Source organism: Terrapene carolina, unplaced genomic scaffold, assembly GCF_002925995.2.
Source record: "Terrapene carolina triunguis isolate 2854851 unplaced genomic scaffold, T_m_triunguis-2.0 Scaffold132, whole genome shotgun sequence".
NCBI lineage: Eukaryota > Metazoa > Chordata > Testudines > Emydidae > Terrapene > Terrapene triunguis.
In genome coordinates, this window is record NW_020664483.1 from 5,437,244 (window position 1) to 5,451,711 (window position 14,468).

The 14,468-nt window shown below is 44.6% G+C and overlaps 1 protein-coding gene across 1 annotated transcript; it reads right to left on the minus strand.

Annotated features, from left to right (window-relative positions):
- Nucleotides 1–1,062: 1,062 nt before the first annotated feature.
- DSTN (destrin, actin depolymerizing factor) lies at nucleotides 1,063–14,053 on the minus strand. The gene is made up of 4 exons (XM_024206393.3): nucleotides 13,862–14,053; nucleotides 3,196–3,503; nucleotides 2,824–2,900; nucleotides 1,063–1,350 (listed from the first exon to the last, which is right to left on the minus strand). The coding sequence occupies exons 1-4, from the start codon at nucleotides 13,862–13,864 to the stop codon at nucleotides 1,241–1,243; spliced, it is 498 nt and encodes a 165-aa protein (XP_024062161.1). The 5' UTR covers nucleotides 13,865–14,053; the 3' UTR covers nucleotides 1,063–1,240.
- Between the last annotated feature and the right edge of the window lie 415 nt (nucleotides 14,054–14,468).

Consider the following 14,468-nt stretch of genomic DNA (forward strand, 5'->3'; position numbering starts at 1 on the left):
TACAGTCCCTGCTGTACACCTCACAAGGTACATCTAATGCCAGGCGTTGCTATTAACCCAGTGGAGACAGATTCCCTGTGAGAGATTGTTAGGGCTGCCAGCCCAGAACACAGGTTAGTGCATGAGAAGTGCTATAGATATGCCCTATACAATTGCACAAGTGACAGTGGCTGAGAGACTGGTTAAAAGTCCTTCCTTTACACAGCTGATTGGTTAAAGGTCAAACTTGGAAGCTTGATGGTATATTTGGGTGGAATGGTCTCTGCATCTATTGAAAGGCAGCTGCAAGTAATATGCTTTGAAGTCTGACTACAGATTTCTATGGAAACAGGGTTGAGAAGTCTCTACAAGTCCCTACAGCAGTTTAGCTCAAACCAGTGTAATGAAAATGGCTTAATTCCAAGATGAGAAACATGGAGTAGTTTACACATCCCTATTCCACTGGCCTGAATCAGATCAGAGGTTCAGAACATTGCTTAGGTAAGTTAAAATGGTCCCTCCAGAACCCTATGAAATAAGAGCTTCTGATTGACATTTAAGTTGACTTGTCAGTATTGGTGTACAAGTTTGATTTAGCAGAGAGAGATTTAGTACTATAGAGCTTGCACTATGTGAACACAGAACTGTTCTAAATCAGTTATCAGAATGCACAAGGGAGCTTTCAGATACATTAATAAAAGACCATGAGTTTACAAGAAGTGGTTTAGGATTTCCCCAGGAAAGTGCCTTTTTGTACTTTGATTTTAGCTATTTGCTAGGGTACACCAGAGCTTGATGTGTTTAAACATAAGAGGAGTTTTGAGCAGTACACTGAAGGGTTAAGATGACAGACAGCATTCCTTTTAGCATATGACATTTAATAAAGTTGTATTAATCTTGTCCTAAGACACTAGCCAGTAAGAAAAAAAAGCTGTGACTTGGCTGATGGCTACAGAGAAAATTTAAGATTGTGATGTTTGCTACAATTTAGATCATCTCCCCCTCCCCCCCCTCACTATGCAGTACTGAAGCCAGAGTTCAATATTAAACTTGTTTGTGATAAGACTGCTCAGGCAAGAGAAATCCTTAAACTTGATTTATTTAGGATCATTTGTACATAACTACGTCTCCAAAGTCTACTTTATTCTACAAGACAGACAGCTTCCCTACCATTAGTGAAACCCTGGTTTAGAATGTTTGCTTTACATAATTGATATATTAAAACATGGAATGCTTGTAGAGTTGTGGCACTGTATGGCATCTACACAGGACATCCTTCAAAAGCTACGATTAGGGAGCCTCCTAGCTTATCGGCAATGTAAGCTCGGTTAAGGTCCTCTGGCCCATTTGCTTGACATTCGTGCTTTATGCCTAGAAGAAAGGCAAAAAAATTCAGTGATTCACAAGTTCTCCCATATGCTAGTAATTCTCATTAGAAACTTGTATATGTAGCTAAGAGTGTCTGAGCAGGTAGTCCAACAATTCACAGGAATTCAAGTACACCACAGTCCTGTCTAGACTGTTAAGAGCCCAAGGGATTTAGGTGCTCAAGTGCCACTGAATTTCAGTATCAGTGCTTGCACATTACTAAGTACTCAAGGCATTTGGACATGTTAGGGCATTGGATACTTGAACTGGATGTGTATGTTTTGGTCTTCCCAGTTGCAGATTTTGCTGGAGTGAAGCTGGGAGTTTCAGCATTATAAAAAAACCCACTGAAGTGGCACGGGACCCTGGATGTGTGCAGTTGAAGAGCCATGGACTAGGTAACAGGGAAGCCACGCTCACAGAGAGGGATTAGGGACTGGGGGATCTCAAAAGCAAGCTTTTAATAAATGGCTAAAAAAAGCCAATTCAAAATAGATACATAGACAAATTCAGTGAAGAGAAGATTAAGTCACCTCTCTGTACTAGCAAGGCCTTGCTAGTTTGGGGAGATGACGACAAATGCACTGGAAATGGCAATATATGTGCTTCTTCCTATGGAGGGCGGCTTTAACTCCTGCATGTACTACATTCAGGACCACTCCCTGACCAATGCCAATTCGTTTTTTGGACTGTGAAGGCTACTGTGAATCCCAACTGGTTGTTCAGCACTGATGCATTCTTGTCCCGTTCTGCCCCTGCAGACTAGTGTAAGCCTGGAGCAAGTTTAGGCTTAGGAGCCAATATATGTTCACTCCAAACTATTTTAGTGAGTTTACATGTTAATCAGTGGAAAAATTTAGGAAGCGTGAAGGTGAAGATTCAGGGGTCATAATACAACCACCACCATCAGGGTATGCAGTCCTGTTCCACTAGTGATTACGGTCGCTGACTATGCCTTAGTAACCCAGGATAGCATCTTGGTTGCTTACTCGGCTACCTTACACCTTTAAAGAGCAATGTCATAAGGTTTGCTATAGAATGTTCAGTATCTCACTGAATGCAGGATTGAAATACCCTGAGCCACATGGACAGCTGCCAAGATCCAATTTAGTAGTAAAATTTTTACCCCCCCTCCCCATTCCCAAGTTATGCCATTGAACACTAAGCAGAACAGTGTCTGTATTTATTTCCCACCCCGCTCCCCACATTTTGAAAGATCTGCTCTAACATGGCATGTTGGTCTTGGCTCACTCTTCAAAATGCAGTTCTACTGCACATGCAATTCGAACACTTTTTTGCTATGCTGTGTTTTAATCATGTTTCAAGAAGTTTCACTTGCTAAGTAGTCATCTTCGACTGGTATTTCTAAATAAACACTAGTCAATTAGCAACAGTTAAGTCCTGTGTGTCAGCAGTTCTATGGTGCAAGACAGATTTAATTGGGCCAAGTCAGGAAGTGTTGCCTGTATTACATACCTTGAAATTTCTTTTTGATTGCATCCTTAGAGCTTGCATAGATCATCTTACTCTTGAGAGACGCTTGGTCTGGTGCCCTAGTTGGATATACCAAGAGGAAAGTAGTTAAGACAATGATGTTCAATATCCAACAGATATCAGAATCTTAAGACCTACAGACTCAGGTGACTGAAGCAGTGGCCCTACAAGTTTATGAACATTTGACACCCACCTAAACTGCATGCAATATGTTGGACCAGATGAGTGTGTCACCACATTTCAGTGTCTTACACATTAATGTAGACCCTGTGTACAGGGCAGGCATGGCAGGTAGGTATGTACATTGGGTAAGCCAAGAGGCCAAGTCACACATAAGCCACATTTCCAGCTTACCACAGGACGAACATCAACTCTTCTTTTTTTGATTCCTTTGTTTCAAAGCTTGCATCATACAAGGCATAACGGCAATCCTTTTCAGGGAGCATCTGCACAAACTGCTTGAAAGGATCAGAAACCGTTACGCCAATATCTCCCACCAGGATTTCTTTGCCTTCTTCCACAACAATGCACTTTTTGTCTTCACTGAGACAGAAGATAACTGCCTTCTTCCTTTTCTTGATTTCCTCAGGCGTGGAGCACTTCCGAACTTTCATGTCATAAAAGATACGGCATACTTCATCAGCCACTTGTACTCCTGATGCCTATGACAGAAAATGCTTTAAGTCAATTTCAGTCCTGGACTAGGCACTTAATATAACTCCTGCATAACCTCACCATAATGCATTAGGCTGATGAGGCTAGAAGACAAGCAATACTTCCTAGAGTATCAAAGGCTTGAGTGGCAGATACAGAAAGCCTGAAATAGTTAACACCAGAAGTTTATATAGGAAAGACAGGGTCTAAACTAAGTCTCCCATTCTGGCTACAGTTATGATTTTAAAATCATAGTTCCTAATGCACATAAGCTACGTTTTTGAAAACTGACTGGTGGGGAAGGAAGATCCTGCTTGCACTGAAGGCTTTATACTGAGGGACAGGAACTTGTAGCTCCAGAGGTCTGTTTAACTGACAATCTTGAAGTGAATGCTTATGTCTGATCTTTTGGAAACACCAAAAGTAGCGTTTACCAGGCAGTCATTTTGAGACAACATTCTTTAGCTATTTGACAAGTCTTAACTTGCCACTATTTTGGCTAGCCATTTCTAGCCTACAGGAAAGTAAAGCGGTGCTAACAGATTCTACATGTATAGTCACACATATGTGGGGTTCAGGTTTAGAAGTGGTGTACTGGAGCAAAACGTGTTTATGAAAAACACTGGGTTTTAGGCTCAAGATCTGACTAGAGTGCGTGACAAGTCTGTGTTGAAGTTACTCAAAGAAAGTGTCATTTTTATTAAAAGGTTAGTTAGAAGAGCTCTGGAAACTGGTTGATAAGTTTCCTAGTTCTTTGGTTTGCTGCTGGCTCTTAATTAAAATAATCCAACAGGGAATTTTGACTACATAATAGAATCCTCTTACATGGCCCATCTATGCCACAAACTCAGTCACATCAGGGGCCTCCCACATATAGACACCAAGATTTAAAGGTAAAAAGACATTGAGGGAATAAAAGGAACTGTCTAAAATAAATAGACTAAAAGCCTGCTGCTCCTTCAGAACTGAAGGATGTTTGGGGTTATCCCTACTGTTATACATATACTCTGTGCAGTAGATGCATGTGTGGCCCCGACAGCTCTAAGTTTGTCCATCAGGGCATACTTCTCTCAAAAAAGTTGCCAGTGTGGATCATCCTGAGGTATTTCCACATAGATATCATTTAGTCTAGAGCAGTAGAAGATGACTGCTAGACATGCTTCAGTCTAATCTGTTCAAAATGATACATGCTTCAGTGTAATGAGCCTGCCATATTTGAGTGTTAAACCTCTTCATCCTTGTAATGATTTGAGAGACTACATGTTCACACATCTGAGTTCAGCACATGCGAGCGCCCTTTGATTATTACAGTGCCCTTGGTAAGCACCTAAATCAGAGTTACCAAACAATCAAGTGCAGCTAGTGTTACAAAGCAGTTGATTAACATTTAGGACTGAGGTTAGAGAAAGGTTTCTTTTGTATGCATTTGACAGCCCTGTTTATCTAGAGTATTGCTACTTGTTTGTAGGGGTCTTTCATAGCAAGAGGAGAGAAAAATATTGTTAAGAGACATGATAATGACTTCCATAGTGCTACAATTGAACTAAGACTCCAGACGCAGTGTTTAAAGTCACTGGTACCAGCTTAGATGGATTTCAGTTTGGTACCCATTTAAGGTAGTTACTCTAATGTGACTAACATGGCACCTTCTTACTCACATCTGCTTCAGGTGTGAATTTTAAGTCTTGTTTAATGAGGTATTCTCGCAAAGGAAGAAATAAAGCCATGCTGTCTGTGGCTTTGCATTAAGAGTTGTTTGCACAGTTCTAATCTGTTAGAAAGCACCTGTGCAAGCCTACTGATGAAGCAGAGTTGCATGGTTGTCACCAAGAGCATGATTTGAAGACCCCAGAGGTGATAAAGCCCGCAGAATCTTTATTCATGCACTGAAGTATAAAAAAACCACACTTGCCTTTCAGATGCCAGGTTGAATCTGCAAGGCTAGCAGTAAGAGACAGTACACATCATAGGGAAATGGAGAGGGAATAAAGCCTTGCTTTTCAGTGAGACAAAGCCTTTAAGGATTTAACTTGACCCCCTCGTTGTTCCCCCTCTCCCCAAGCAAGAAAATGAATCGACTCAAGCTACTAAACTGTAGTCTCACTGAATACATGTTAATTCCCTTGTTCAGACATCTGCCATGCTGGTAGATACCACCTGAAATCTCGCTCATTCCCTGTAGCTAGGATTTCTTCATGTGAAATCTAAAGTGCCATCCTGAGAGCAGCATTTAGAGATAAACCACCTAGAAGTGGGAAACAGAATCTGTTTCAGGATTGCCTACTGTAATGTTTACATAGTAGACTTACATTTCCAGTTAAAGTTGCAAGATGCTTCAATGTTTAGAACTTGTGGCCTATGAAATTTGAAATGGACAGTACTCTTCATTCCCTACATTACATATGGAAGTGGCAAAAGCCATATGGCTTCTCTTATGAACCCTCAACCTTGGCTCCAGCTCCCACACTGACCTGCTTTCCTAAACCCAGACCTGCTAGCGATCTTACTGCTATCACTTTGGATAAAAACACTTAACCTTAGAAGACCAGAGAAAAGCTACAGTAGAGCTGTGAGTCTCAACAATACAGCCAAGAGCAGAAGATTCTTGTTTATTGTGTAGAGCCAGTAATTCATAGAGAGGCAGGAAACTACTTGTTTCCTTACAAAGAAATCCAACACGTCCGGCAAGTTATTGAAGATTCAAAAAGGATTAAGAGGGTTAAATTTGGGAACTCAAGTTGATTGTTTGACAACTGCTGTTGAACGGCTCTCTCCCAGAGGATGCACCAGCCAACAGGGCTGGGTAAGTGTTCTTTAAAGAAGACAGCCAGTTTTAATTGCAGTAGGAAGCTACAGTTCTATGAAAGCACACGCAGATTACTGCAATGGGGATTACTACTGCCTTGGCCCCAATCAGACCTCTGCACATCTTTTAGTTAAGTGACTTCCCCAGTCTCCTGAACAATGGATTCTTTGGAGGAGAAAAATTTCCCCAGCATTTGGAACACTGATCTTCCATAGCTGCTCACTACTGGTGTTCAGGTCAGAGGAGTGCATATTGCACACATCAGTATCTATGCGGTCTTGACTAGGCAAACGAAATGGAGCAATGCTACGGTTAACACTGCAGGACTAGCACAGATCTAGTGAAAAAACTCCATTTTACTCCATCTTGGGCATCAAAATTGTTAGCCAAGTTCTAGACTTATGGCTGCTTATTTAAAATGCAAAGCTGCTGGTACTTGTGTGAGGCAAGGCCAAGCCACCACTGGAATATATTCTGATTTATCATATAGACGAAGACAAATTTTGTCTGATTCCCAGAACAAAGAACAGAGGCATGAGTCCAGCCTGATCTGCTTCTACAGGTGCCCACTGCAAGAGCCCTCAAGCCTGTTAAAGCATTTGAAACCCCCTCCCCACCTTGCTAGCAACCCTACTAGAAGGAGGAAAGGAAAGACAAACCATCTCTCATTACAAGGATGGAAGAACCTAGGAGAGAGGGGGCCAGGTGGTAAAAATGCAAGAAGGAGGAGGAGACACAGGAAGAGTACAGAGTTCTTTAAAAAGGATAAAGTTCTACATTAATTAGGAATAGATTCACAATACTAATTTCCATGCAACATGGATGTTATATAATGGAAAGCATGAAGGGAAGCACATCTCATGTGCTGCTATTAAATAGCACAATAGTTCCCAAACTGCAGGTTGGGAGTGGGGTGTCAGGAGATGAGGGGAAAAAATGCAAGAAAGCGTCAGAGCAAACAGCTCTCACAGCAGTGAGGCAGCTGGCCAGCTAGGCAGCATTGACTGCTACCAGAGCAATAGAAGCACTCTCACAGCAGCATGCCTTCTATGGCCAGGGGCCAGGAGCCAGTCACACAAGTGGAGGTGGAGGATGCAGGAGCAACATGCTGAAATTGGAGGTGGGCGGGGAGAGAATACCTCCCTTGCAGCACACAGGGTAGCGGACCAAATAAAGGGATCTGACAAGCTGGATGCAACTCTCAAGCCACCAGCTGCCCATCCCTTTTTTGGCCTGGTGCTCCTGAGCCCTGCCAGAGATGGGGGCCCTGTACAAGTGCACCACATACACACTAGTTAATCCAGGCTTGGCTGCCCAGAGTTTTCAAAGTAGACTGTTAAAATTGAGAGTTCATTTGTGCAAAGCCAACCTGAATACTGAGTTCCAGAGGTGAGCCCAGAGGGAGCTGTGGCATGAACGTTTGCGAATTCTTGCAACACCAGCCTGTACACCTGTCTAGACTACTGCAGGCACATGAGGTCTGCTAATATACAAGAGATGCATGACAGTGATGCAGCCCATTTCTCATCTCTTTCCTGAGAGAGTAGCACTATTCCTACACCTTGCACCCTGATGTCTTGTGCTAGAGGAATGCCTTGCTTAACTACCACTATGTACTAAAGGCAAGAGACCTTTCCTTTAAAAAAAAAAAAAAAAAGTCTCCCTCCTGTCCCCCACACCCCATCTTGATGGATGCAGATAAAGGTTGTACACGACAGCCATGTCAGCTTCCCACATTTTGCTTTCTTTAATTATGTTCAGCAAGTGCCCTAAAACCTTGCACAAAATCTAAACTAGAGTTATTCCTTTAGTACAGTGTTTTGAAGTTAGAGAGCCCCTGCAAGTTGCCACCAAAACCTATGCATTTCTGCAAGGATATTAGAATTTGGGAAGCAAGTTCAAGATAGGGTACACATACCAGACATCTGGCAGACTGGATTTATAGCTCATAATTCTGCATTCCATTGTGTCTAAAGTTGCATTGAAGCTAGTGCTTCCCAACAAAACCCTGGGCTATGAACCTTAGGGTTTTCCTTTAGTATTTGATTTTTTTATGCCAAAAATAATTAAAAAGCTTAAATTAATCTTTCCCCCCTTCTCAACTGCAGAGGAGCCAAGAAGCCTTTAAGCTACTTGGGAGTTTTGCACAAAGATGATTTTGGGGGGGGGGGGGGGGAGAGAGACCAGTATGGATAACATGTAGGTTCTCTTCCTCCAAGGCCAGCAGTATAGAACCAAAAGCCATAATATCAGTGTTAAGTTCACATATGGTAAGCCAGTTAAACTGGTTACATTATTCTTGAGACCTGGGTCTTGATGTAAGATTTTGCTTTGTTTGGGAGCTACATTAACTGCATGCATGTGTTCTAAGCAATGTGGACTACCTATATACCTAACTGAGTGAAAATATTTGCTTATTGGAAAAAAGATTCAGTTCTTACTTAAGTTCAGTTGTACACAGAGCCTGAAAGCTACATTCCTCAAGCATGCCTAGCCAAATATAGAAGGAATGAGTAGAGACAAACAAGCTGATGGAGGCTGTGATGAGCTGATTTGGGGAAGACTACCTTGCATCAAGCCAGGCCCTTGACAGGTTAGAACATGATTAAATAGTGACAAAAGTCTGTACACAATATGGTAAGTAACTAGTTATAAACTCTAAGTTGTGGTATAGGCAGGACCTCAGACAGGCAGCTGTACCTCAGACAACTATTCCTACACAGTCCAGGAAGTCTAAATTTCTGCAAAAGGGTACTTAAGATATGATTGCTTGCATATCACATTTAAGGTAACTGCCGTTAAGTGAGAGAGAGACCATTATTTACAAATCATAAAGCAGCAAAAAGTACAAAGTTTTTCTGTACATCATATCCTAGCCTGGCTGGCATGATTTGCCTATTGAATAAGTCACTCTGTATTAACCTAGTCTCTTTCCAAACCAGAGTCAAGTCTCCATCCAGCCTTGTCTACCAATAAGAGATCTTACTAGCTAGACAAAGGCAGAGGAAGATTAGGAAATAGCTGGAATAGAAACCCTTCCCTCTGAATTCCTGGAGCTACTCCATCACTCCTAGCTGAAGGAATCCACTTCCATCAGTTGGATCATGAGGTCAGTCCCTGAAGGTGGTCAGAGATTGTATGGCATATCTCCAGTACCCACTGGTGTGAAGTAATCCCAGCCCCTGCCAGAGAAAAATGAGAATTGTGGCACCCAAAAATGGGGTGTAGAGAAGAATGCTGTTGGAGTACATGAGGATGCAGGGTGCTGGGAGAAGAATGATTTAGGGCTCTTTTACAGAAGTTAGGCTTCACCATAGGTTAGTCAGCAGGCCTCTATTGCTCATGAGGAAGTTCTGTCTGAACTGTCCCTGGTATGGTGACCCTAGAAACCTTTAGGGCATGTAACAACGCATCTGAAGGGCATAAAAGATATGGTCCTTTAAAGGTCTCCCCTTTTCAGTTATTTGAATTTCTCTGAATCCTTGAGTATTGTAATGAGGATGCCCTTTTCATGGCGATAGCTGTAGAAAGAGACAAGACTGCTGTATCAGAGACATCCAGGGCTGCTTGGAGCAAAGTTCTGGCTACCAGTTGCCTCTCAAGTAAGCCCCAGCTTCCCGTGGGAGCTTGTCAAAGAATGGCGATACTCTGGAGTGCATGCCCAGTCCCAAAACACAGCTGGTCAAAAGCTTCCTATCACACATGTTGTCAGTATATCACAAGGTAGCCCACAAAGTCTATAAGGTAATCTTGGCAGAATTATGTTTATTTAAAAGCCATTGTTGATTTAATTTTTTTTTATAAACATAGTTGTGGGAAATCATGGGGCTCAGAATTAATTATGGCAGATGTTGAGATTAGGGTGTCCAGACAGCAAGTGTGAAAAATCGGGACGGGGTGCAGGGTAATAGGAGCCTATATAAGAAAAAGACCCAAAAATCGGGACTGTCCCTATAAAACCGGGACATCTGGTCACCCGAGTTGAGATTAAAAAAGTAGGCTTTATTGCTGTTAACACAAAATCACATAAAAAAAATATTCCTAAATCAAACCAAGTTTGAGAAGCATTTCTCACTTTGCTTATATGTAGATTTCAATCAATGGAAGTATTTTTGCCCATTTCTAGGTATGGCAAAATTAATGTTTATCAACATTTACTAATAAAAGTCTAATCTTGCCAAGCCTAGTTATAGGGATTATAGGCTTTAAGAAATATTAGCCAACGCCTTTGCAAAAAATACACCAAGGTATTCTGAAGGCTGTTTCAAGAGTGAGAAAGTTTCTAGAGGTCATTAGTCAAACGCATATGTTTATGAGCTGAGAACAGATCTTGTAAAGTGCAGTAATCCACACAGGAGGACAACCCAGTGCTCTACAATAGGAGCACTACAGTCTTAAAGAATGTTTGTCTTTTGTTGGAGGCATCTTTAAATTGGACCTTGCTCCAACATGGAGGCCACCATCACAAAAACTAATTTCTCATGAAAGATTTTGGGACCTTATAACTCCTCTCAATCATACATTGCTATGTTAGAAGCAAACATTAAGCTTGTACAGCGACAATAAGTTTCAAGATCTTCATCAAATACAGGTTTCAGAGTAGCAGCCGTGTTAGTCTGTATCCGCAAAAAGAACAGGAGTACTTGTGGCACCTTAGAGACTAACAAATTTATTAGAGCATAAGCTTTCGTGGGCTACAACCCACTTCTTCGGATGCATAAATTTGTTAGTCTCTAAGGTGCCACAAGTACTCCTGTTCTTTTTTCATCAAATACAGTAATTCTAAACTGGATTTTCCATGCTGCAGTACAGGTATAGACTTGATTGAACAAGCCAGTTTCAGCATTTTCCACAAAGAACAAGAGCCAACAAGAGCCTTTAAGGAAACCTCAATGTTTAATATCAAGTTTAGTTCAAGTGAGAACTACACATTCTTAAAATGGACTGAAAAGATTAATTCATTAGTTTCTGAAAGCAACTGTCAGAATTTTAGTTCCTTCCTACAGTACTCCCATTAGCAAGATCCTATCTTGTAGGTGCTGTTCTAGACAAAGATTTCCTCTGTAACCTGTTTTTACACGAGGCAGTGAAGGGACAGTAGTACACTCCACCAACAGGCCGTGCACAAAGCAGGTCAGTATTTTATTAGCTATATAGATGGAAAGTGTTTGGAAAGCTACTATTATAAGCTTTGTAGCCCTGTTTTCAATGAGTGTAAATTAGGAACAGACTCAAATTAGCTAACATTTGTAAATACTAATCTAGACAATTCAAATATTGTTCCAGGACAAGTGTTTGTAGTTTATCCTAGGCTCAGCCTAAGGTAGCATTTATCAACAGAGTAGCTAACAACGTAGTTGTAAACCTCATTAGTTTGTGGCCCGGTAGCACCTCAAGCTCTACTGCAGACAAAGCCATAAAGGTGAACAGCAAAGCTAATAGAAACTGAACTAAGCCCAAAGCTAATGCCAACTCTCCCCTGTCCCACTCACAGAAAACCCTTTCTGATTTATGAAAGTTACTCCTATAGCAGATTAAGGACAGGGAGAGAAGCAGCAAGTCAATGTCTATTCAGCACATTTCTATATTTACTTCAATTTTTATTTTCAGCACTTCACCGTAAAGCTGCACTACACAGACCAACAAAGTATGGCAATACAATCTTTGTCTAGTAGGTACATCAGTTAACAGCCTTGAAGTTTCAATGGAGTGGCAGCATTAAAGAGGTTATGCTTGAGAGTTTACTATAGTAAAGTTGATTTACCTCTCACTCTTCTACTGGCTATTAAAAGTTGATTTCAGACAACAAAACTGATTAATTAGAATCAAAGAGGCTTGATCACCCCACCCAGTATACTGGAACACACAGTAATAATTAATAGAGAGAAGTGTTAGTAGTCAGATAGAGATGTGAGATCACATTCTCTGGTGAGTCATAGTTCTGGTTTTGAGACAGTCATTTCTATGACAACACAACATGCATACAGCTTTCTAACTTCACTATAATCTCAAATGAGAACAGAAACAGCTTTGAGGAAGAATGCTCTTTAAATAGGTTTAATAAGTTACAGACTAGAGACTGCCTGGTTAAACACAGTCAAGCATTCTTTCGGATGACCTCTGAAGAAGTCCTTTTGTAGCTAGATGCTAGTTTTCTTTAAAAAAAGATTTCAACCAGATCAAGTTTCATAGTGAACTGTAAACTGAACCTATATTCAGCTGAAGCAGCAAATCAAGGCCTCAGTACAAGTTATCATCCCAACATGTAATGTCTCTCCAACTAGTCTTTTCAGTTGGAGTCTACTAGCATTAGGAGAGTCACAGCCTAGAAACTTTTTAAAGTTTAATTCCTTCTTAAATGCTGCATAGCTAATTACATGGGGAGCAAAGGGTTTTTTTTTTTTTAAACCTGACAAGTAGGGTATTCATTAACCCCCCCCCCCCCCCGCCCATAACAGGTGATTAGATTTTTGCCTACAGAGTTTAAGAATTTCAAAATTAAGTTGTATAAGTTTAACATGGGGCAATGAACGTTACGCTCACGGGAAAACCAACCCCCGAAGTCAAGTGTTCACATGTACAGGAGTAGACGGCTGAAAGCAAATAAGCCCCTGGATTCCTCCCAAGTCAGCCATTGTCTGAGAGGGACTGGAGACGTCCCAGCTGTCAATGCGCAAACGACCCGTGCCAACGCCTTACCCACCAGGTGTTAGCCTGGAGTCAGTGTCCCCGCAGCGAGGTGCCCGGGGCACAGACACCGACCCAGCGATCCCGGGGCACCAGCGAGCCTGCCGCCACCAACCGAAGGGTGAACATCTCCCCTCCCCCCACCCCGGGAACGGCTCCAGCCGCGTCCCCACGTGCTGCCGGGGCAGGTCCCGTCCGCACAGGGGAGCCATCGCGCTGGCCCGGGAGAAGCGCGCGCGGGTGTGTGTGTGTGTGTGGGGGGGGCATTCACACCTCCGGCTCCCTCTTCCCCCAGCACCCCCCGCCTCTCCTCTTCCAGGCCGCCGCCCTCTCTGCCCCCCCCAGTACCCAGCCACAACCAACGGGGAGAGGGTGGGGGGGGTTGGCGCAGGGCTGCGCCGGGGGAGCGGGCTGGGCCGGGCCGCCGCTCCGCCTCACCCCCGGGGGCGCCCGCCAGCTCCCCGCCCCTCACGGCCGGGCGGGAAGGGCAGGGCCCACCCGCAGCGCCTCGGAGGGGACACGCCCTACGACGAGGGGAGGATGGAAGCCTGAGGAGCCACGCGGAGCGGCAGGGAGGTGACGCTGCGCGCGCCCCCCACCCCCCGCCGGCCGCGATGGATGCGCCGGCGCCAGCGCGTATAAAGGGGGGAGGGAGGTACCATCGGCTGAGGAGGGGGTCGCCGAGCCAGGGAGCGGAAGGCTCCATCGCCCCAGGCTCCGTGGCGGGCGGTACCATCGGCGGGTGGGGGGGGGAAAGGTGGGAAGAAGCGATGGAAGGGGCCGGGATACGGCGGACGGTGCTGTCGCTCCTGAGGAGGGTGGGTAGCCAGTGCACAGCCCGGGTCCCCCGGCGGGCGCTGCCCGGATTCTCACCATGGTCTCGGCGGGGCTGGCGGGGCTCGGAGTCCGGGGAGCGGCTGCCTCACTCGGTGGTGCTGCTGCTGGGCGAGGCGCGGGAACAGGAAGGAGCGAGAGAGAGGCGCGAGCCGGGCGGAAGCGCTGCCGACGTCACGCCGCCGTGCCTGGAGGAAACGGTTGCTATGGGGGGGGAAGCCCTGCTGGCAGCGCTCGAACGCAACCCGCTCTGCGCCGCGCTCTGATTTCCACCGCCCTGGGGCGGGGCCCTTATGTAGGGAGGAGGGGCCGGCGGGCTGCCAATCAGACAGGGCGCTGCCAGGTGGGCTCACGTGCCCGCCAGCCAATGGCAGGGCCGTTGGAGGGGGCTACGTGCCCCCAGGTGAGGCAGAGGCCGGCAGGGACTGAGGAGAGAGAGACGATGGGGGAGGAGGCATGACGTGGGGGGAGGCAGGGTGGAAGCAGAGATGGGACTGATGGGAGGCAGAGGAGGGGGAGGCAGGCAGGGAAGGGGAAGGCAGAGGTGGGAGGGGAGGCAGGGGTGGGAGGGGAAGGCAGGGGAGGGGGGAGGCAGGGGTGGGAGGGGGAGGTAGGGGGGAAGCAGGCAGGGGGTGAGGCGAGCAGG

Bases quoted from the DNA above. Each gene is read 5' to 3' on its own strand.
- DSTN (XM_024206393.3), bottom strand. The intron at 2,901-3,195 runs GTAAGCTGGAAA...ATATCCAACTAG, and splicing joins GAGTTGATGTTCGTCCTGTG to GGCACCAGACCAAGCGTCTC. The intron at 1,351-2,823 runs GTATGTAATACA...CCTTTCTTCTAG, and splicing joins AATCAAAAAGAAATTTCAAG to GCATAAAGCACGAATGTCAA.